Below are 22,484 nucleotides of genomic sequence, written 5' to 3'. Positions count from 1 at the left end.
GTTAATGGGAACTGCTGCCTGAATGTTTAGTGCCCACCAGCCTAAAACACTCTCGTTGACTTGAGTCAGTTCTGACACCCTGTTGACCCACATTCCACAACGATTTCTACTCCATGACAGCTTGAGGGCTGCACTAAGTAGACCATCGGTCCCTCACTGCCGTTAGTCTGGCTCCAACAGCAATTCTTCTAATTAACTTGATTAAGAAAAGTAGCACTGATGAGCTCAAACCTCCAGTGTTAGAACTGTTTGTGAGTCCAATCACTGTAGCAGCACACAGGCAGAGATGCTCATCAAATAAACATGCAAATGATCAAATATTTCACACAGAGTCCTGGCACCTAAGGTGACTGATTTTTCCCCCTGCGTGCTTTGCAGAGCTCTTTGTCAATGACAATACCTGTATCTGATGACTGATTCTGGTTTGACCTCCGAAGGCGACACTTCTGTAGTTTCTTTTTTTTTTTTTAGCTCATGCGCTGACACATACCCTGTACGCAGCTTCGTCTGAATGTAGAATATTTCTCCAAAATGAATGCTTTTATGCCTAATATTTTCTGATGGCTCTTACCCAGAAAATTCTTCTTCTATGACTTGATAGATGTATTTTTCTCTTTGCCTTTAGCTATTGCTCATCTTCGTGAATGGCCCAACTATCAATTTCAGAACTTTTCTCTTATTTATATTCTTCTAAAACACTTAATGTAAGGTGTCTCTCCATCAAAAGGCTCCAGGGAGTGATGTGAACACCTATCACACTCCTGCTGTCACCTTCGTATTGATCGATGGCTACTGAATATGCAGTAAAATGCTCCACTCCTGGCTAGAATGCAAGCTGCAATAAACCACCAACAACTAAAAAATGATAATAAACTTTCTTTGCTTGTTTGTCGAATTAAAAACCTAGGAAATGTCAGACCAGAATGGACTCAAACCTGACCCATAGGCAGAGCATCACAGCATCAGATAGAGTCAAAAAGAGGATCTTGACACGTCTGCCTTACGCTTGGGAGCCATAATGCAAGGGGTAAAAAAGTTGCCAAAAAAACCCAACACAAACAAAAGAAAGTGAATGTAGCACCCAGGTCGAGGACACAGGGAAACAAATGCACTCAGACCAGCAGAGTTTGAGCTTTAATAACATTTGTTAAGGCATGGTTTCTTTTACAAGAGGTTAGATTTTCAAAAATTCTTAAGCTTATAATCTGTAGTTATAGAAAAGTAATGTATGATATTAGAGTCGAAATTCACTCCTACTTGGATTTTCTATGCCAGTTTTTATAAATACAGACTAATCTTAGTAGTGTACAATAAATAGAAAAATAAAGCCTTGAAATCATTCGAGCAAAAAAACACCTCCCCTGCCAGATCCTTCAAACACGGCACAGCAGAATAATTATCACAGTCCTGTTACAAACAGCTCGTTCACTGCACGCTAGTTTTTCCGTAGTTTGTGGTGACCTCCTGCTGAGCTGACAGGCTGAGGAGGAATGAGCAAAAAACATGATTTTATCGCTTTGGTCTAAAAATATTTTTCATGTGTTTCTCTGAGTGAGATGTTTAATCAAGACCACTTGAAAGGAATTACAATCAAATTAGCCACAGTGGATTTTTTTCCATCTTAATAATCAAACACTGGTTGAAGGCAGTGTAGAACTGGGAGGTGGAAAATTAGCCTTGATCAGTGATGATATTGTAGGTTGTTAAAATGTTTATGTGTTAAAATGTTTTTGGCAAAATGGTTAAAATACAAAGACCGTTTCCAGGCAAGTTGATAAACCTCTTTATGGGGAAGTTGATTAGAAACCTATGAATGCCTTTGACTTTGCCTCATATAAAGCAAAGTAATACTGAAAAAGTGAATTAGTTTATTGATTAGAAACCTATAAGTAATACTGAAAAAGTGAATTAGTTTAAAGTGTCTAACTTCCTGGCAGCTTTCTGTATAAAGTGGATTCGTGGGGCTTGGGTCATGAAGAGCAGGAACATCCACCAAAGGTTCTGTCCTTGCATGGCTCATTACTGTATTATGTCCAATATAAGAGAATTTCTAACACAATTGAAAGCATATGTTCATATTCTAAGATCTAAGAGATTGTGTTGTGATTGTGTGAGAAAAAGCCATGTCTAAGCCCACATTTGCTTAACTGGCCTGCCTGCAGTCCAGGTCTGTCTTGCAAAGAAACCACAGATCTGTTTCTTTGTTTCTTTCATTTCTACAACTAGAATGGGCAAAAACCACATTTGTCTCCAAACAAATGTCCATTTTTTATTTAGTTTAGGATGAGCTAGACATTGGTCCGTAGAATAATTTTCTAATAGCAATAATGGAGATGCTCTATCGCGGCTTGAGGTTTGTTAGGAGACTGTATCAAAGAAAAGAGGAGCTGCATCATCTCGTCTGACTCACATTCTGTCCCAGAATCCACCTTTGCAGACCTATTCATCCTTTTATTCCCAGCAGTTCTTGTTCTATCTGCTCTTCCAGTAAGTCCTTCACTGACTCACGTGGCGTCAGCGAGATCTGTGAGTCTGCTCACATATTAGACATTCAATTAAATGCAACGCTCTGCCCGCACGTCCATAAAGAAAGAGCCGCAGATATCAATCAGTCTGTTCCCCCGCTCTGAGTGGACAGTGGTCAGGACATCATGGGGTGTCTTCCCTGCATGACAATGTCTTTGTGAGCGTCAGCACTATCAAAGGTTGGCCGGAAGAGTGCGTGTTTGTGTGTGCGTATGCGACATGAAGAGATTTATGACAGTGTCAAAATGAGGGAGTTTTATCCGTTTGACAGCTGGCAGGGCGATCGATCAGCCTGTCCCGTACACCACTCAGCCAATGAATCGAAAAAAGACATCATTATTTATCAAATAATGATAATTTCATTTATCAAAGACTTCCTTTTCTTAGGCTCTCAAACTTTCTTTCCTGCTTCAATGTGTGTTTTTGTGCGTGACCACACTGTGATGATGCAGTTCTTTTCTATAGAACAGTCACTGTCAGAATGCAGGCACAATGGAGCACAATGGGCTACAGGGCTGCCACTCACACACTGTCTGTGTAGTAGTGGGCCTTGATCAGTGGAGGCTATTGACTGATGCCTGAGACGTCAGAGTTTTCAGAGGACAGATGACACATAATAGACGATGTACAAGAAATCTATCCAAGATATTAGGCTGCAAAAGTGCAGCCTTAAATGTAGACCTGAAGGATATTGCTGGTTTGACTCAATTATTGTAGTTTCAGCATCAATTCCTGCTTAAAAATAAATCTGCACAAAATATTTTGGTTATTTCTGTAGCTAACAAAAATGTCTCCACAAGGACAAGTGTGCTAAGTGTCCTAAATGGACAAAGTGTCGCAGCAATATTTTACCAAAAAAAATCTACACAAGTATTAAGTGTCCCCCCAAAAAATATTACTTGTTTCCACAAAGAAAACATGTCCCCACCACAATAGTATTTACCAAAAAAGTCTCCATTAGAACAAAGTGTCAAAACACCAATAATATTTTACCTAAAAGGACAAAGTGTTCCTAAGAGAATAGTTTTTACCAACAAATGTCCCCACAAAGACAAAGGGTCCCCAAATCTATAGTCATATAGTATCTGTGCACTACACACACACACACACACACACACACACACACTGCTAGCATCCTCCTGTGTCTTTCATCTCCGGGCTTATTAGGCAGTGTGTTTGATGGGAGGGACCTCTGTCGTACTTTGACTCGAACATGGGTATTAAAATTTTTTGAAATAAAACGAGGGACGTAAACAGAAAACAAACACAAATGTGCACACGTTGCACACATATCGTTTGTCAGACAGTCTCTGTGGGCACCTGCTGGCTTCTTTTGATGTTTAATTAAAGCTGAATTTAGAGGGGGATGGCAATGTTTCAGGCGCTCTGTTTTGGAATTAATATATGCAAATGTCAATAAAAAAACAGACATTAAAGAAACCTTCTACCACTCACTGATGACTGCAGCGATTTGTGGGGAAGGGGCCGGAGGATAAAAAGAGGAGAAAAAGTGCATACTGTAAGAAAATATACTGTATATTTAACTCAACCAGTGAGTGAGTACCAACAACAAAGGCTTTTACTGAGATTTTTTACTGAGCAGAAGATGGAGCGCTTAAAATGATAAATGTGTTTTTTAAACTCAAGCAAAAACACTTTATAAAAAGTGAGTCCTTTCTCTTAATTAGAATTAAGTATTATTTCTTTGGTTTGTTTAAATTTTAAACACCGTCATTATCAAAGCAAAGATGACAGGACACAGGACCGTGGAGACCTGCCACAATGCAGAGTAAATACATTTATCTTTCTAATTTGGATAACATTTGTTTGCTTGAACAGTTTATATAAGAGGAATTAATGACCAAACTGGAAAATTACATAACTGGGCTGTCAAAAATATGCCTGCTGGACTGTCACTGGACGGGACTTAAAGCCAATGTTTCTCCACAGAAGATGAAATACATTTTTTGATCAGTGAAAAAACTGGCTTGATCTGGTTTTTGGCGGCTAAGCAAAACAAATGTGTATTAAAAATGATTCTAAATCTAAATCTGGTCCCAACTTTGTTTTTTAGTTTTGTGACCAAAGCTGACAGAGGCTTGTGCTTTACATTTGTCTTTGGAGCATAAGGTAGAGCCGAACACAAAGCAAACATCCTAACCCAAATCCACGAGAATTTAAAAAAGCTAATTCTATCTAAGGCGTTAGCATAATAATGATTTTTAATTTAACGGATATGATTGGTTGCAATCAGTGTATTAACAACAATACAAACAATACCAATAACATACTTTAATCAAAGTCTGTACTAATAAATCTCAAGGTTAGGCTAGGCAGTGCAGCTAAAAGGCTAAAAATAAGTATGCTAGAAATTAATTGAAAATTAATGGGAATAAAAGAGAAACCAGATAAATGATGTTTGAGCACGTACATGTAGATACATAATAAACTCTCTATGTAGGTGTGTGTCATCTCTGGGCAACAGTCATCACCCTACTACAGTATAGATATTTAATGACATCATAGACAATTCTGCCAAGTGTTTTCACATATTGGAGTGTGTGCAGCCAAGGTTCTTGCTCTATAATATTTATTTACTGAATCATATCCGACTTCATTCCTTTTTTATGAGATGCCGGCAGTTTGTAGTAAGCTAAGGTAGCAACCGAACACTTTCCTACCAAGGATACGACTGACGCTGAAGCCAGACGGTTTTTAAAATGTATTACCTTTTCATCTAACAACACATCGGACTTTAACTGGGGTACCATTACAGTTAGCTCGTTCATCTGTGGTAGAGGTTGAGAAATTAAAACAGCTAATTAGAACAGAATTAATCAATGAGGAGATTAAATAAAGTGGACATTGTCATTGTTCTTCCCCGGGTGAAAGAATGATGCCTCTCCTTTTACCCTGTGAGGGGTCTCCTCTCATTTCCTTCTTGCCACATTAAGTCCTACTTTTGTAAAGAATTATGATATTGAATTTAAACCGTGCTACTGAGAAAAAAGGCAATATTTCAAGGATGTGGAGAACTGCTGACTGTGGCTTTTCAGGCTCGTTTAAATAGCAAACATCTCCAGCGGTAGATAACGACATCAGCGGAAGCTATTAAAAATAAACACAATGAGCATCGCCGCTGAAATCTCTAAAATGAAACCATAAACTGTTTCCACTCTGTTCAGTTAATATGCTCTTCACCAGTCAGAGTTTAGAGGAAACCTTTGAATAAAATGATACTTCTGATTGGGTTACATTCATTTTATGAGCTCAAAATGCGCGAGTCACATAATACCAATGATTTTGGTTTTAAACTTTACTGACTGTAAAATAAAGACCTCCAGAGCGCAGCCACTAAGATGGGGTTGATGAAGCTGGGCTTCACTTGACAAATATCAGGAATCTGTGTTGGATGTTACTGCTTTACTTGTTGTCAGCATCAGTTTTCGTTACCTTTCAGAAAGTGTACCCATTTCAAAAGTTTAATCTGTGCAGTTCTTTTTCAAAGTCTGTGGAAATAAAGTCTAGGTTTTTATTGGCGCTGCTTTTATGATTAAATGTGAGGAGCTCGATTGGACTCGACAAACTGCACTTGAAATTTGATTGTACTGCAACTTTCAGGGACACAGATGGCGTAAAAATATTACTTGTTGCATTTATCAAGCAGGTGCAGGCAATAATGAGACAGTCCCGATGATGAGCAAGGGTTGTTTTGAGGGCAGAGAGAGGGTTGGGGTTGGTACACAGGACGGCATGCACTAAAGACAGGAGTGGAGGGTGAGCAGCGTGTTCAGTCAGGAACAGAGTAAAGCTCTTTTTTGTTAGACGGGGAGAAAAGGAACAGAGGGAGCACGGAGAAAGGAAGACTTCTCCAACCTCATGGTTCACACATCTTTGCAGGAGGGTAAACAGAAGAAAAAAAGGACAAACACAACGACACAGAGACACACAAAGAGCATCAGTACAAGACTCCCTCCTGTTAGGGTCACGTGAAGACAGGAAAAGGGTTTTGACCCGCTGGATTCCACCTGATTAGGTCGCCCACAGGGCTGAGCGGCCTCTTTTTTTACCTGCAGCAGACAGCCAGGAAGACGGTCACAGGGACAAAGACAGACGGACAGACAGACTGACTGAGTGACGCACTGAAAGCAGAAAGAATAGCTTTTTATACAGGAAAAAACAGAGGTGACAGAGAACCAACACAGTGAAGTGAAGGAGCGAGGAACAGATTAGAGGAAGAGTGAAAAATGGAGGTGGGTGTGTTTTCTTTCAGAGGTGAGACATGAAGCATGACAGGGATGAGAAGATGAATGTGAGGCGAACGAGTTGAGTGGAGGAAGGCACACACACATCCTGTCGGTTTGAGTTAGGTCACCACCACCCCACTCCCCCCCTTTTTCAGACATCATTTTTGGACCAGTCCGGACAGTTCTCGGTACAATTTAGACAACAGACATAGATCAAACAAGATCAGATTACACACGGGAGAGAAGACGTCAGACAGGAGGACAAATAGAATTGAAACAATGTTCAAAGACCCCTTAAAAGATGGCTTCAACCATTAGCCCCCCACCCCTGTCCTTCAGTTTCACTCACCACAGGGCCCCAGATGCTTGATGGGGATGAGGCTCCTGCTCACACACTCCGCCTTTCGTCTCATGCAGTCGTTGCTGTAGGTGTGGCCGTCCTTGCCACACAGGGGCTTGTAGATGCCGTCACACTCGATTGGGTCACAGGAACAGCGGGTGCTCAGCTGCTCCACCACACAGACACCGTTGAAAAGACACTCCTCTTTACATTCCTCTGGAAATGTAGAAGTGCAAACAGGTGAGTTCAGCAAGTGGTTTTACTCTAAACAAATGTTATGGTTATATAATATTTTATTCTCCATTGTTTTTACATATTAGGTTTCAGTTATTTATTAGGAACTCTCCACTGACTCACTTTCAATGGAAAGAAGTCCGAGTCATTCATACTGTGCATTGTCCACTTCTTTCCCTTCGCTATTTCGTTTCTGCAGTTAATAATTCTGGCTCTGTATTAAACACACTCATGGCCACTACATTATGGACACCGAGTCTGGGAGGAATTCATTTAACAGCCACATATTTTCCTTTGAGAATTTGCTAACACTAATATGCTGCAGTGGAGCTCTGCAATAAAGGCGCTCAGCTTCAACTACTACTATATCACCTTTCTTCAACTCTTTAGTAGGCATTAATAGCTCTATACACCATATTGCTGCCATTGAAATGGCTGATTAGATATTTATATTAAAGATTAACCTCATCAGACAAGCAGTAAAAATATCTAACAACTCTAAGTCTAATTGTAAAACATCCAACAGTAGCTCCTCATGCATGGTAAAGTCTAATACATTTTCTTATATTTCACCCATCATTTATTAAGCCATTTTCTGAGGCCTGTCTGTGTGGGCACTGATAAGGCCTGTGAGGACACGGGTCTGTGGGCCAATTTTATAACAGTGTGACAGATCAACATGGAGTGACGGACAACAGAAGTAGTCAGCAGGCGTGAAAAAGAAACAACATTTCAGGGTAGCCGAGTCCTGACAAAGAGCTGATTGTTCTTCCTGCCGCGCAACACTGCTGGTCCACGCATGGAGGAATAAATCCGTTTTCATCCAAACGGTAATTACATGTTAGACTGGACAGATGTCACAGACAGAGCTCACCAAAAATATAAAAAAAACTAAAGAGCCTTTTCTTCCACAGCTGAGTCTAATCCTTTTGTGCATATACAGCACCTGTTAAACAACCAGCAGAGACCGATGTGTGTTTACTGTGATTAAAAGTCTGAGAATTCTGAGAATCAGGAGCCTCTTCACTACTCTGGAAATTAAAAAAGACAAGAGAGAGGTCAAGCAGAAGAGGGGACTGGGTTATTTATGACTTTGGTGCCAGTCCATTAGTTTGGAACCATTAAAGGATTCATTCACTTAAGCTGTTTCTCATTTATAATGATACACAGAAGTAGGAGCCAATTCATCAAGGACAATCGTACTATGCAGCAATCTATACTGAGTTAAGAACAATGTAGCTGCTTTTATTCTAATGCTAGGGCTCCTAAGTAAATTAAAAGGCGGGAAATGTGAAGCTGTGAAAAAACAGTGCCATCAATGTTAATTCCCAGTGTAATTAAATTGTATACTAATGTGTACTAAATAGTGAGTAGATTTACAAAACAAGAAAAGGATAAGAAAGAGAGTAAACGTTTGCTAAGTTAGCACAACCTCAAATGACAAAAAGATATAATAAAGTTTAAAGTAGACCTTTTTGTAAAAAAAAACACTAGTTAGCATTCCTGAATCATAATCAGAAGAAAGCCAGAGCCTAACTCAGACTAGCCATGCATAGATATATATTATTAAAAAGTTAAAGAAGGAATATTACTTAGCCAAGTTAGCCATGAAGTAGCTATATTTTAGCTTTGCAAAATTAATTTTAACTAATGCTGGACAAACTTAAAATAATCAACAGAATAATGCGCATATATATGTTAAGTTATATATTTCAAAAGCTTCAATTTAGCTAAAATACAGCATAAATATATTTACCATGGCCTTTACTTTAGCATATTTGGCCAGAAAATCATGGAATGTTAGCCAAACATGTCTCAAATGTAGAAAAAATACATTTAAAAAAAAGAAGCAAAGCTGAAGTTACTAGATAAAACTTTTTAGAAACTGGAAGAAAAAAACCAATAAGATAAACTTAAACAGCTGCCAAAAAAAATCTCCTTTTATGAAGTGAATAATCTTCAGTGCTAGTGGGCTAACAACACCAAGAAAGAAACTGTGGGCCACACAAAACTTATTAAAACTCACCATTTGGCCTTTTTCTCCATCTGTTACACATGAAGCTCTGCTTTATTTCAATATAACTCTAATAATAGGTTTCCCTGTGTGTGAAACTTGAACATAAGCTGTAAGAATGAAGTCTAATTAATTTAAGAATAAAGTCTTAACCACTATGTTCATTACATTTTGACTCACTGAGCAGAAATGTACTGTAAAAAATAAGAAAAAAAGAGAAAGAAATACTGGGAATGTTTAATGGAAAATTTGGCACTGAAGTGAGAAAATCCAATTTGAAGCGGGCCTCTGTTCTGGAGGCAGTTTGAATTTATTTCTTTCCTGATCAGTGGATCAAATTTGTACAGCAATTCAATTTTCTTTCCCTGTCTTTTCTTTAAAGCCTGTCATGCCACACTTAATTACATGGCTGCTGTGAGTGAGTGAGTGAGTGTGTGAGAGAGAGGGAGTGGGAAAGGGTATATTCCGGGATGCTACAAGGATGTGCAATGTCATGGTTACAAGTTGAAATGGTCATTTTCATTAGTCACCAATTTGTAATGTGCTTAAGTGCCATGATTTTAAGGATCACAGTTTCAGATTGAATTATTCTCTCATTTGAGGAAGGGCGTAGTGTGATCTATTGTTACACACACGCACATACACACGTCTCTTCTTAACACGGATGACAAAACAAACTTTTTATCTTTCTCAGAAAAAGCCAGCAGTGAGGCAGAGATTTCTCCTAAAGAGGGTCCAGAAGTCAGCTCATCATGTCGATTGATGTTGTCACAGGTCTCAGTGTCTCCACTCATCACTGCTGTAAACAAACAGAGCTGCGACTTCAGGACCCGCTGTTGAAAACCCCCTAGCCAGAAAATTGGATTTTCCTCCGATGGTTATCAGACGTACAGTAAAAGCTGACAGCTCTTTGTTGACTTGGGTTTAGACCAAGTATTCTAATAGCACAGATAACAGCCCCGGGGGCTCTTATCAGGCTGGAGGAGGCCACTGAGGCTGGCACAGATACTGTACACACCCCAACCACCGAGTGTTTTTTTTTATATTCCGTGCCCTAAAGTGTCATACGGTTACACTTTGAAGATGATGTTCACTCTTTCAGATTAAACATTAACAAATGATGAGTACAGTAAGCTCTACGACTGTTTTTGTCACCTTTTGTTTCTTGAACACTGTTTACACCTTTGAAACCTGCATAAGATTTGTGCATCATCTGCACATATTTCAGCGTTTCGATTAGTTGACCTTATTATTGAAATTATGTTAAGTGCTCTTGAAGGTTAGATTGCTGATAATTGCAATGACCTTCATTCTTTCCTACTGTCAGTTTTTTCCTTTTTCTGCTTCACAAAGAGCATATTTTAATTACAAAACTACAACACTTTAGAGGTAAAAATATCAATCATGAAACAACCAAAAAAATGCAAGGAAAATGTCTAGTGTTGGGATAGAAACCTACAAGGTATGTCAACATTAGCTAAAAGATAGCTTAAAGCTAATAGTTAAATATTAAGATAGCAAATGAAAAAGATTTTCTTCAAAGGCTCTTACCAAGTCTTCTGCACTTTCCTTTGTGGATCTTCTTCAGCTTGACTCCTTTCTGCAGGCTCATTGCCATCATGGCACACTCACTGGTGTAGGTCTGACCATCACTGGCACACAGAGGCTCACTGTCCGGGGGACATGACCCCGGGACGCTGTACACCTGTGGTTGGCGGGTGAGAGGCTCCACTCTGCACTGGGTGTTTAGACTGTTCTCACTGTCTCTACATGGGTCTGGGGAGGAAGATGTTGAAGAAGATGTGATAGAAGGCATATTTACACCACAGATATACCCTTGATAATGTCTCCAACATTTATACTAATACATAACAAAAACACAAAGTTCCTAAATTCCCAGTCAACATGTGAATGTAGCCCTCACATGGGCTTGCTTCGCTACCTGGGTGACAATTGCTTTTTGATTGACATATATTTTCATGATCATGTGGAGTGAATATGGTGACCCAAAGGTCTTTGCTACCTTTGAGTAATGTTCCCAGAGTAGAATAGTGTTGAGAATAACAATGAATCTTACTTTAGTCATATGGGTGACTGTTAACTGTGTATATTGGGTAATATTAACTTCTAATCCATGGCTGATTCTGTTTTTACATGTTATTAGTTAGGCTGAGCTGACCATGGTGCTGATTTCTGGTTGGAGAGGAGAGGAGAGTAAATGAAGAGCAGCCCCTGCTGTGCCTGTGATGATATCAGTTGAGAACTGCTCAGAGAGAGAGCGATGAATGAAAAGTCTTTGGTTGGATTTCCTCCCAGTAACCACTCTCCTTCCTCGGTCTGGCCTCACATATTCAGCTGTATGAGCCAATAATCATAACTGAATTGTGTGGAGGGTAGATAAATGTAAAGGGAGTGTTGCACCTTTAAAAATAGCAATAGTTGTATCCTCCTTGCTGCATTTTTATCATGTGGGAAGACAAAGTATCTCTATGACAGCTACATCACTAGTGAATTTCTGGCAAGTCATTTAAAATGCCTGTATGAAGAACCATCAAGGACAACTAGGCACAGAAAAGACAGAAAAAGGAATAGGGTCTGAGAAGTTTGCAAAGACCTCCAAGATGTGGAAGACTGTAAGGCCTTAGACTGTCCTCTATCAGCTGAATACAAAGCAGACAGGCAACCAGGCAAAGCAGGGCTTTATCGTAGTGCATGCAGTGTTTCTGCATATGGCAGTTCTTCACCCGCCGGCCAGACCATTATCTGTGAGAAAGACCATTACCTCCCATTAACCAAGAAGAACAGCTTCCAGGACCATGCTTTCCCATAGCAGAACAAGTAGGGTAATTACAAAAAGAATGGCCAGTTTGCTACAAAACCTAGCAGTGTGGATAAATCAACTGCATGTGTCTGGATGGAGCCACCAATTTGAAATAACCAAGGCTTTTAGATGAAATGGCTGTGTTAAGATTTAGGGGCCCATAAGGACTGGCTGGTCTCTTGAGCTTCAGCCTGTTCCCAAGGGGCCACTGAGCAACCCGGGTCACTTTGGTCCGAACAGGCGGGATTTATACGACCGACCTTCTGCCAGCAGACCAGCACATCCATCACTCACTGCCCAGCGACCTGGAGGCTTTTGCTTCTAAGAGACAGCATTTGTCTGCTTTTATTTTACTCTGATCTTCCTCCACAAAAGGAAAGAAACCTTGATGTCAAAGGAGTAAACAGGAATTGTCAGATAATAAGAAAAAAAACCTGGTTTAATTTAATTTAAATTGACAGGAATCAGCATCTACTTAGAGGAAATACAACTATTTACCACCGTATTAACAGCCATTTGCACCCCTTTAGAGAATAGCTGACTGAAAATGGATGTTGTTAATTAAAAGGTTAAGAGACAAGAGATGGAAAAGTCAGAGGTAGATTAAAGTGAAAATGAGAATTATCTGAAGCGGCTAATATATGATATATATGATTAAATATATATCACGGCCCCCAGTTTGCTGGTGTCACCTAAAAAAATAAAATAAAATCAAACATTATAAAAAGATTGTAACTGTACTGTAGTGTAACTCAGATTTTGTCTGAAAAAAATTTGGAAAATCTCAAATTTTTCTAAGGTTGAGTATGCTTTGTCTTTTACTTAGAAAAAACGGTTAAAAATTTTAAAGGTATGTAAATAGAATATGACATGTTAGAATAAAAAAACATCTCTCGTTGATATTATTATATTGTAAAAGGTCACAGAGTGATGTCTTACCACAGTGGCCTTGGTGTTGCACCCGTATGTTCTTCTGTTTCTTGCAGGCGTGCTCGTACAGCTCACACTCGTTGCGGTAGTCTTTCCCATCACTGCCACACACCGTCTCCTCAGGCTTGCCCTCGCAGCTGAGGGGGCACATGCATTTAGCCGACAAGCCGTCTGATGACTGGACACAGGTGCTGCCGTAGCTACAGGTCACCTCAGTGCAGGGGTCTTTCAGAGCTGCAGAGAGGGGGGAAACACATCAAAACAACACTTGTTAAAAATCTGAGGAGCTGTTACATTGAAGAGCACACCTGTCAACTTCTCCAGGATGCTGCAGTCTGCTGGTGTGCACCTGAGTGCATCAAATATAACAAGAGGCTGCTGGTGCACTAAAAAAAAACAAAACAAAAAAAAACAAGTTTATTCTAAGTTCGGAGGAACACTTGACACCGCTGGTTGAAGACAAACCGCCACTGCTGCCTGCTCATCCACGGTGTGTTTCATTTTGAGGCAAAGTGAATTGAATTAGGAGCTTTGCATTCATAACACATTCTTTCTGCTATGCCGGAGCATGCTTTCATCACCACGCCTGAATAACGACCCTCTGCATATTTACTTTTCTACAAATGAAACTGAGCGAGAGAAGGGGAGGGAGGCAGAGAGGTATCACCTCACCTCCGGGTCTTTGTTTCCACCCTAATTAAACAGTGCCACTTGACGCTGAGACTCTCATTCCAGAGAAGAAGAGGTGGCAGCCACTTCTAATTTTGCCACCGATGGTAGCTTTTCTTGGGTTTCATATTCTTGACAAAAAGGCGGCCATCAGATTAAAATCACTGTCCTTTTGGAGCATGATACATATTTATGACTGTCACGGACAAACATGGGTTACCAGTTAAGGACACGGAGCAGCAGCAGCTTTCTCATTTCCTCAGTCTGACACTTTTAGAATAGATTTAACCATGTTTAATATTATACACTCCACATCAATGAATTTTATTTAAAGCAGAGAGTATATATTGGATTTCAAATTCTCTTGGTTATCAATTTGGGTTTGTTTTCTTCTCTTTCTAATCTTTTCATTTGGAAGAGAAAGAAATTATTTTTCTTTGTACAACCAATACGTGCCTCCAGGAGGCTGTTACAGCCTTCTTAATTAGAGACTGGAATATTTGCAGGAAGTTATTATGAATGAGCAAAGTGACGGGGTAGCTATCAGAAGTACCCTTGATCACAGTGTACCCACCACACTTTTCGTTCCTATGACACATTTCTTCCTCCTTCAGTTCCTTTAGTCTCTCCTGTGAAGCTCTTTTGAAGTTTGGTGCATTAGACTCATTAGCTAACTCCCTCTATTATATATATATGCTTATATATATGCTTTATTCCAGCTACAACTTTGTAACTGATTCACACCTCACACAGAACTTCAGGACAAGGCGCTAAATTACAGCTAGTATTAGAAGGAGCCTAAAATGAAGGTGGACTTGCTGAAATCATATTTCATTGTGAGGCATCGATGGCAGCCAGTGTGGACCAGACAACGACTCTCACACTTGGCCTCCAATTTGTGTCTAATCATAAGAACAATGAGACACTGATGACCTGTGGGAAACAGCGATGCAGTAACAGATGTGTTGCATCTCCCAGAGCAGGTAAATGTCAGAGCAGCAGCAGTTTTACTGGGTCACACTCACTACACAATATACACATATCTGTGCTCCTGAGAGGCATTTACAAGAACACACAACCTTGGCATTCAGTTGTCTTAAATACAAATAATCCATACATTGATTTGAGGCAGGGTGCAAATATCTGGGTAAGGGGATTTAAACCCCTGGTCCATGGACCACTTCTGGCCTACAACCCCCTTGAATCTGGCCCAAAACTGGGATGTCAATAATGATTGTCAATGGTAATTTTTTTTTCCATTGAATGTGGCGTCTATGCAAGAACCACAGTGACAGCAGTGGCTCTCAGCTCATAGGAGTTTGAGACCCCTGCTGTAGACATAGGGATACAGAGCAGAGTGAAAGGGTAAAACCCAGTTCTGATTCTGCTGCAGTAGTAGTTACAGTAACACATGTCCCAGCGTAAGGAAAATCGATGCACAACTCAAAATGAAATACACCGGTTACCCATCAGTCATTCTGGGCAGACAAAAACAAAACAAAACAAAAACACTGGAATGAAGTGTAGCTGGGTTCAGCTTAGGTTTAAGAAACCTGAACTTTTACCCTAGTGACTGTATGTCGACCACCCACACTTCCTACTACCTCCACCAAGATGCCTTTAGCAGAGCTCCCACCAAAGGCTGATAAGATTTAAGCTGCACATAAAAAGGCTACATGTGTCCTCCAGGTGGACAAATCAGGCACTACAGTGACTGATTTGTCCACCTCCAGGTGGACAAATCAGGCACTACAGTAACTGTGATGTATTGGGATCAGAAGACAAAGCCCAAAGCATACTATCTTTTAGCATAGCATTTCTTTTTAAGTTAAATTTATCCCGGTCTGGACGGAGGTGCATGTCTGCTTATTCATTAGCTAAAGTGTCAAGGGACACATTGGCACACAGACAAGAGTCTAGGTTCAAAGATGTGATTGGAAGACGACCTCTGTACTTTTTCCACATCTGCCCCAGAAACAACCTTCAGCTAATGCAGTTTATTCACACCTGCTGTTAGTTGGGAGTTGATGTATGTGTCCTGACAAGAAGAAAAACAAAAACTTGTCGCTGCCAATATGGTGTTAAAAAATGATCGTTGTTCAGTTGGAAGCACCGGTCGCAGCCACGAATGATGAGAACGGAGAAGAGGAAGAAGAAGCACAGTTATCATACGTGCTTACAGGGCGTGGATGGGGGGGCGTGTTTATGATTAAACAAACCTCCAACCCCATACTTCATGATCTGACTTTATAATAGGCCATGTTCCTCCTTCTCTTTCCTTTACCTCCCTTCTGAGTGAAGCTGCCATAATGACAAGAAAGAGGAGCAGGGGCAACGTAAGAGCTAGGTAGAAAAGGAGGCGTGAGGAGGGTCGGATCTTCATTTGAATGCTAACAGGACCAATTTGGATACAAAGCTCAGGTTTGATGGGTTGTTAGAGATGATGAACAAAAACAAACCCTCTCAGACTCATCTTTTATAATGTCTGGGTGGGTGTGTTCCGTATAACAAGCAAAACAAAAAAGAAACAGTGCTTTAAACAGAGTTCGGGCCAGTGTTTTCTTATTATTACAAAGAGGAAGGAGATGAAAGAAAATGTGAGAAAGTCCACGAAGATGAGTCTGTGTAATTAAAATGATCCTGATCCCTAATTATTTTAGTCTACCTCACTGGAGAGAGGCTGAAGCTAAGTGGGGTTTTAAATGTGAAGTTAATGAGATAAGGGATATGCAGCACATAAAGATGGAGAGATGAGATCACAAAGTGACATTAAAGTGTCTACAAAATGAGGTTTCACCAGTAGCATCTGCACACATCCATCTTTACAGACCTGGTTGCAAACAATTAAACCATAATGGGTACAACTTTAGCCTACAGTTCTACCGTGTGAACTACTGTTCTTATTCCTGTGTACAAGCAGACAGTAGTCTGACTCAACTACCATAGTCCTCTGGTTGGTTTTGGGCTGTTCCAGTAACGTCCAGTCCCCAAAAGGCTTCAGAAATCCCCTACATTAGCAAGGTCTTACTGATGTCAAAGTCAAGCGCTAGTAAGGAAGAACAAACATATAAGGAAGAGAAAGAATAGGAAGAGAAAGTACGTGCAGATAGTTTTTGTACTCAGTAGCATTTAGCTTACTTTTGCCAGCAGCTGTGCTAATAACTTTAGCTGCTAGCTAAAGTTATTAGCACAGCTGTTGGCAAAAGTAAGCTGCTAGCTAGCTGCCTTGTGTGCTTAACAGACTATAGAAGATGTCACATTTACCACTCAATGTTAGCTAACCTTGCGTCAGCTAAGATGACAAGGGGAAAATCGGCCAATTTCAACAGACTGAAGGAAAACTAACCACAAAGAAAAATAGTTTGTGTATTTGCATAAAAAAATAGATTATCATTTAATTATTTCACGTCTCCAAATCCATCAAGTTTTAAAGCCTGCTCTTTACGACTAGACCTGCTTGTTTTCACTCAACACTTATTCTTCTAATCACAGAAGTGCAGCATTTGATTGGTCACACCATGTGGAATATCTACGCTCAGCAGGTTTGCTTCATTTGGATGAGATGGGAGGCATTGTCTGCCCAATGGGAACGCACCGTGACTGCACCACACATATGCCAATTTATAAATCTGCGTGCTGTGCTGTGGCAAGTCCTGAATAGACACCAACGTGTACAACATGAATAATATCTTCACTGAGCTTCAAGCTTTGAAGGTGAGTAGCACTGGGTTCACACCATGACGAACGTCTGGCTGTTCTGCTCTGAAGTGTGTTTGCAGAGGTAAGAAGGCTTCCAGCAAGGGACAGGGTTAGAAGTGTCAGCTTTTACCATTGGTTCAGGCCAAGGGCAAAGTTTATGCAGAGTAAAGATTAAAAAAAGTTATAATGTCATTCTGAGAAAAAAGGCAAGAAAATCATCAACATGGCAGGGGCTTCGAATGATTTGGGGCAAATAAAAAATGTATCGTTTTACACTGCAATGCACAGAATCACAAGAGCCAAGAGCAGCATGTTGCTATAAGGTGGGATGACAAAGGAGGGGATAGGGGATGAAAGTGATTCTCTCCCCTCTGATCTCCTCCTCTGGCAGGAGAGCAGAGCAGGTGGAACCCTCTGCTGCTCTCTGATCCACTGTTTTGTGCCGCAGTTTATTAATGCTTCATTAGGGACAAGAAGTTGTCGGCACCATGCTGGCTTTACCTGATGTCTCACTGCCATGGCACTAGCAGAGTGTGTGTTCATGTCTGTGTGTGTGTACGCACACTACCTGCAGTGTTGCTGGTGATAAGAGAGGGCACGGGGGGTTGGTGCTAATCAAATGCAATGATGCGATATTGGTGCATGTGGGGCGTGACCAGTGGGAGAGGAGAGAGAAGTGACATTGGGGGTTATTAGGAATGGAAATTCTACATCGCAAGATTAAAGGCATTAATACACAATATAACTAAACTTCATTATCAATCGGAATTGAAATTACATGTTAAAATAGTTCATATAGGAACTGGCTCTGTAGAAATCACATGAATTTGTCCCAGCAAACCATTCGTCTACACTCATCTCATTTAACATCATGCTGACTGCTCTGGCATTTTGTATTGACCTTTTTTTAATCACCACCATCGAAAGCTCTGCCACGTCGACTTGAAATGCATCTATTTCTGTCATCAAACCTTAAAAATTAATTCAAATTCAAGAAATTTATGATCATATTGTTTAACATATCCAAGTCCCGGTGTTTGAGCTGTACATTTGAAATGCACTTCCATCATTCATGCAGTGCTACTGCCATGTTTAGTACTTTGACACCTTCTTTCTAGTTGGCACACCTGAACATGCACAAAACCTACTCACAATTCCGGTGAGAAAATAAAAATGCAAAATACAGTGACACCAGTGAAAAAATATAATCTAGTGGTAATACTAAGTACTACAAATGTTTATCAAAAGGCTTCTTTGATCAAACAGTGTCTTGACTCTATCCTAAACTCTACAGCATGCAAGATTTTCACAACGTTCAGCAAGGTAGGAGAATTTTAAAAAAGAACAAGAAAAATAGCCTGCACAAATTGTATTAATTTAAAATAGTGTTAACTTTAAATAGCGTGTCTTTCTGATGGCCTTAAATATAGTGCTATTGAATAAAACCATGGACCATCACTCAAAAGAATACTTAATCATAGGAGCAGGTGCATGCTGTGGAGGAGTTAGTGGAGGGGTGATAAGAAGAAGGGTCAGGAAGGGGGCAGACAAGGAAAGAAAGGCAGTAAATGGTAGAAAAAAAAAACAAACAAAATATAGACACAAGATCAACAAGGACGGGGATCTGAGAATTAAATATGTATGAAAATGTGCAGCCAGATACAAGTGATGAGCAGCAGGAGGCAGGAACTGAAGGAAGGCCAAAGGATTACTACACACACACACACACACACACACACACACAGAAAGAGAGTTTTGAGCGTGAACGCTGAAGATGATTTGTTTCTAAATGTTTGATGTATTTCTTCAGAGCCCTTCTCAAATGCAGCTGCTGCTCTCGTTTACATGCCTCACAGTTTTACCCATGAGAGCAGATGCCAAAAAAAAACAAAAACCCATCACTCCGGTCCTCCTCGTCACACTCATGCTGAAGTAGCCTTCTATGAGGGTTTGAACAGATTAGAGTCCAGATGTTCACGGCTTGGTCAACTTAAAACACGACTGACAAAAGCCGCACTTTATCTGTACAGACAAAAAAACAACCAAAAGGAAAGTGAAACACGACGAATGAGATGTAATAAATAACGGATGATAAAATGGCAAATTGCTGCACTTGAGTGAGGTCTCGTGATTTCCAAATAGGCCATTTTGTTTCATCGCTGTCACTTTGCAGCAGCAAATATCTCTGGCTTTTAGAAGAAGCAGTAGAGCTCAGGTGGAGGAGTGCTGCGTAACCACGCGCAGACCATTTATTTTGCTGAGTGACAGAAAAAAGCCAGAATGGTATCAAACCGTCTGGCTGTGGCATTTATGATAAACACGGGCAGAGATGTGTGGCTCTTTCAAAGGACAATGTGTGATTTCACAGGAACCACTTTAATTCTCCTATAAACACAACCTTTACTAAAGGTTTTCATCTGCTAAACCTGAGGCTCTGTGTTTGTTTAAACAACTTTAGGGAAAATTATTTTCCTCCAGGGCCAGACATGGTTTATGGTACAATATTTGCTAGGTTGAATACCAGTAGTTTTCAAGGCCCACTTCAAGCACCTTGCAAAGGGACAAATAAGTAAAGTCATGAATATATAAAAATGAAATAATGTGTGATGAGTCAACAAGTCATATAAAAATGAACTTTAATATAATGGGTTTTTTTTATTTAAAATTGCAGCCAATTTGCAACCAACCATACAAGCAAATATTTTTGTTTTATTTATATATTTATTTTTAATTGGGTTTTGTGACTCATGAATATGTGATGTCGAGTGATGTGGTACTTAATAATGGCAGGCCAGGGTTGTGTTTTTCTACTGCAGTTCAGTGTCTCACTGCCCTTCATGGGCAGTTTATTTAAATAGGTCAACAATGTCAGTAGTTTGGAAGAATTTTAACATCAGACTATTTACCAGAAAGCTAGAGACGGTGGTTTTATTTGAAATGTGCTATTGGTGTCAAAGCTCCGCTCACTTTCTGTTCAGCTGGCTGTGCTAGCTATACAGAAAGTTAAATTCTATTTCTCTTCATTTTCATTTTTCTTTGGTCATGATAACCTAAAACCTGGTGTTGAATAGACATTCATAGCGCCATCTGCAGGAGAGGCAAATGAAAAAAAAACGGAGAAAATGACCTAATGTTAAAGCTTCCACATAATTCCAGTGTTGCAAGTCAGTTCATTTAAAATCACTAATCCATTAAACAAGTTACCAACACTAACCGTCTCTCTAACCCCAGGGTCTCACATCAGTGACATCAGGTGTCAGATGATGTCAATATTAGCTATTGAAAAAGTTCCAGCGCCTGCAGCGGGAACAGTGCCTCTTGGATTAGGAGGGAGACTCCTGTAAAGCAACGTAGGAACTCTGCTGCCAAAAGGAATCAGCGGTTGTAGCTGAAAACACGATTAGCTGCTGGTTTGTTTAGCTCTTTAAGGATCACCCACAGTCAATAATGCATTTATATCGTTGTCAATTCCATTATACACCAGGAATCCCTGAGATCCAATGCTTCACTTAGCATAGTTAAACCGTGCAGAAAACATTTGCACCACAGTGGTGCTGCACCAAAGAACTGTTTTTGGGTTTTTTTTCCATGTCTTTAGTTCAATGAGCAAAGCAACATGATGCCCACACTGTGACAGAAACAGAAATTATAAATTAAGAACTCCCATCACAGAGTCACACCTAAACAACAACAACATAGACTGGTGTGGGGTAAGTGGTGCCATATGATACTGAAGTTTTTATGTAATTAGCGCATGAAACAAAAGTGGTGCAGAGCCAAAAGCAGCACTCAGAGTTAGTGAAGTGTTAGCCAATCACACTTGGATTTTGCCATCAACACTGATTAATGAGCAGTACTGTAAGATTTCAGTTCTGCTTGAAATGTTTGAAGTTTCTTTTTAGAATCATCTCACATCTTTTTTTTTCTAGTTCTTTTCTGCCCCGTAGAACTCCCAGACACACTGAAGCTCCAACTTTTATCTTAGTGTATGGCAAAGGTCAGAAAAGTCAGAGATCGATGTTGTAGTTTCTAAATGGGTCCAATTTTGAACACAGAAACATTTAAGGACACGTTTCCTAGGCATCTCCAACAGCTTTTCACATCAGACTTCAGTCTGGGTTTTAATCATTAGCACAGCAACAAAGTTTTCTTGTCCTGTCCCGTTTTCTTTCCAGAGTTGCTAAATTTCTTCTCTGCCCTGGCCAGTTTTTGTCAAAAAGAAATACTTTGAGTAGAACTGGACTTCATTATATGAGGTCATGCAGAAAGGATGACGGACGTGCTTATTTGTCACAAAGGCAGAGGAGTTCCCACTACTTCAAATTACTGACCTTCCGGGACTACGGCACATTTCTGAAATATAAAGGATAAATCGCTCTGAAATGACCCGATGAACCTGAAGTACGTCAGGAGGACAAAGTATCCTGCAGCAGATTGAGTTAACTCCTAATTAGACTGAGACATAATTTCACCAAATGACAAGAAGCCCACGACTAATATGACCAGACTTTATTTATGGTACTTTGACAGACAGAGGGAGATGTTCCAGCAGGAGCAGAAAGTACTGACATTTATAGAGAGCGAATGGTAAATAAAAATGACTGAGATCGATAGGGTTTCCTTCTTGGCAACCATCTGCAGCAGAGACACACAGCAAGTGTGTGTGCATTTCATAAAGCAATTAATTCTTGGAAGAGGAGTGAGAAACACACACATATCTGTGAAAAAGAAGAGTTGGTCTGACCTCAGGATCTTCCCAGAGTCAGACTCAGCACAATTTAATTACGGAAAAAGTCAAAGAAAAAGAAAATCACATGACGGACCATCAAGTGGTTCTGATGTGGGCCTGAACTATTCAGTCTACAGAGAAATGGAATGTTGATACAGTGTTTGTCGAAGCTTAACAAGGTTAGAGTAGGTTACACATAATGTGTACAGTAGAAAGAAAATAACAGAGAGACAGAAACAAATAAGAATCCTTAAAAAAAGTGATGGATTTTTTAT

The 22,484-nt window shown here is 40.1% G+C and overlaps 1 protein-coding gene across 1 annotated transcript in view; it reads right to left on the bottom strand.

Annotated features, from left to right (window-relative positions):
- The window catches only part of agrn (agrin), a 252,515-nt gene that overhangs the window by 80,757 nt on the left and 149,274 nt on the right, over nt 1–22,484 (bottom strand). The window contains exons 5-7 of the mRNA XM_025059195.1: nt 13,122–13,346; nt 10,913–11,137; nt 7,123–7,329 (exon numbers count right to left, since the gene is read on the bottom strand). Coding sequence (XP_024914963.1) covers nt 7,123–7,329; nt 10,913–11,137; nt 13,122–13,346 — 657 coding nt within the window. The remainder of the gene's footprint in view (nt 1–7,122; nt 7,330–10,912; nt 11,138–13,121; nt 13,347–22,484) is intronic.

Source organism: Cynoglossus semilaevis, chromosome 10 (genome assembly GCF_000523025.1).
Source record: "Cynoglossus semilaevis isolate Cse_v1.0 chromosome 10, Cse_v1.0, whole genome shotgun sequence".
NCBI lineage: Eukaryota > Metazoa > Chordata > Actinopteri > Pleuronectiformes > Cynoglossidae > Cynoglossus > Cynoglossus semilaevis.
Note: the sequence above shows the minus strand (reverse complement) of the source record. Positions and strands in the feature narration are given on the sequence as shown.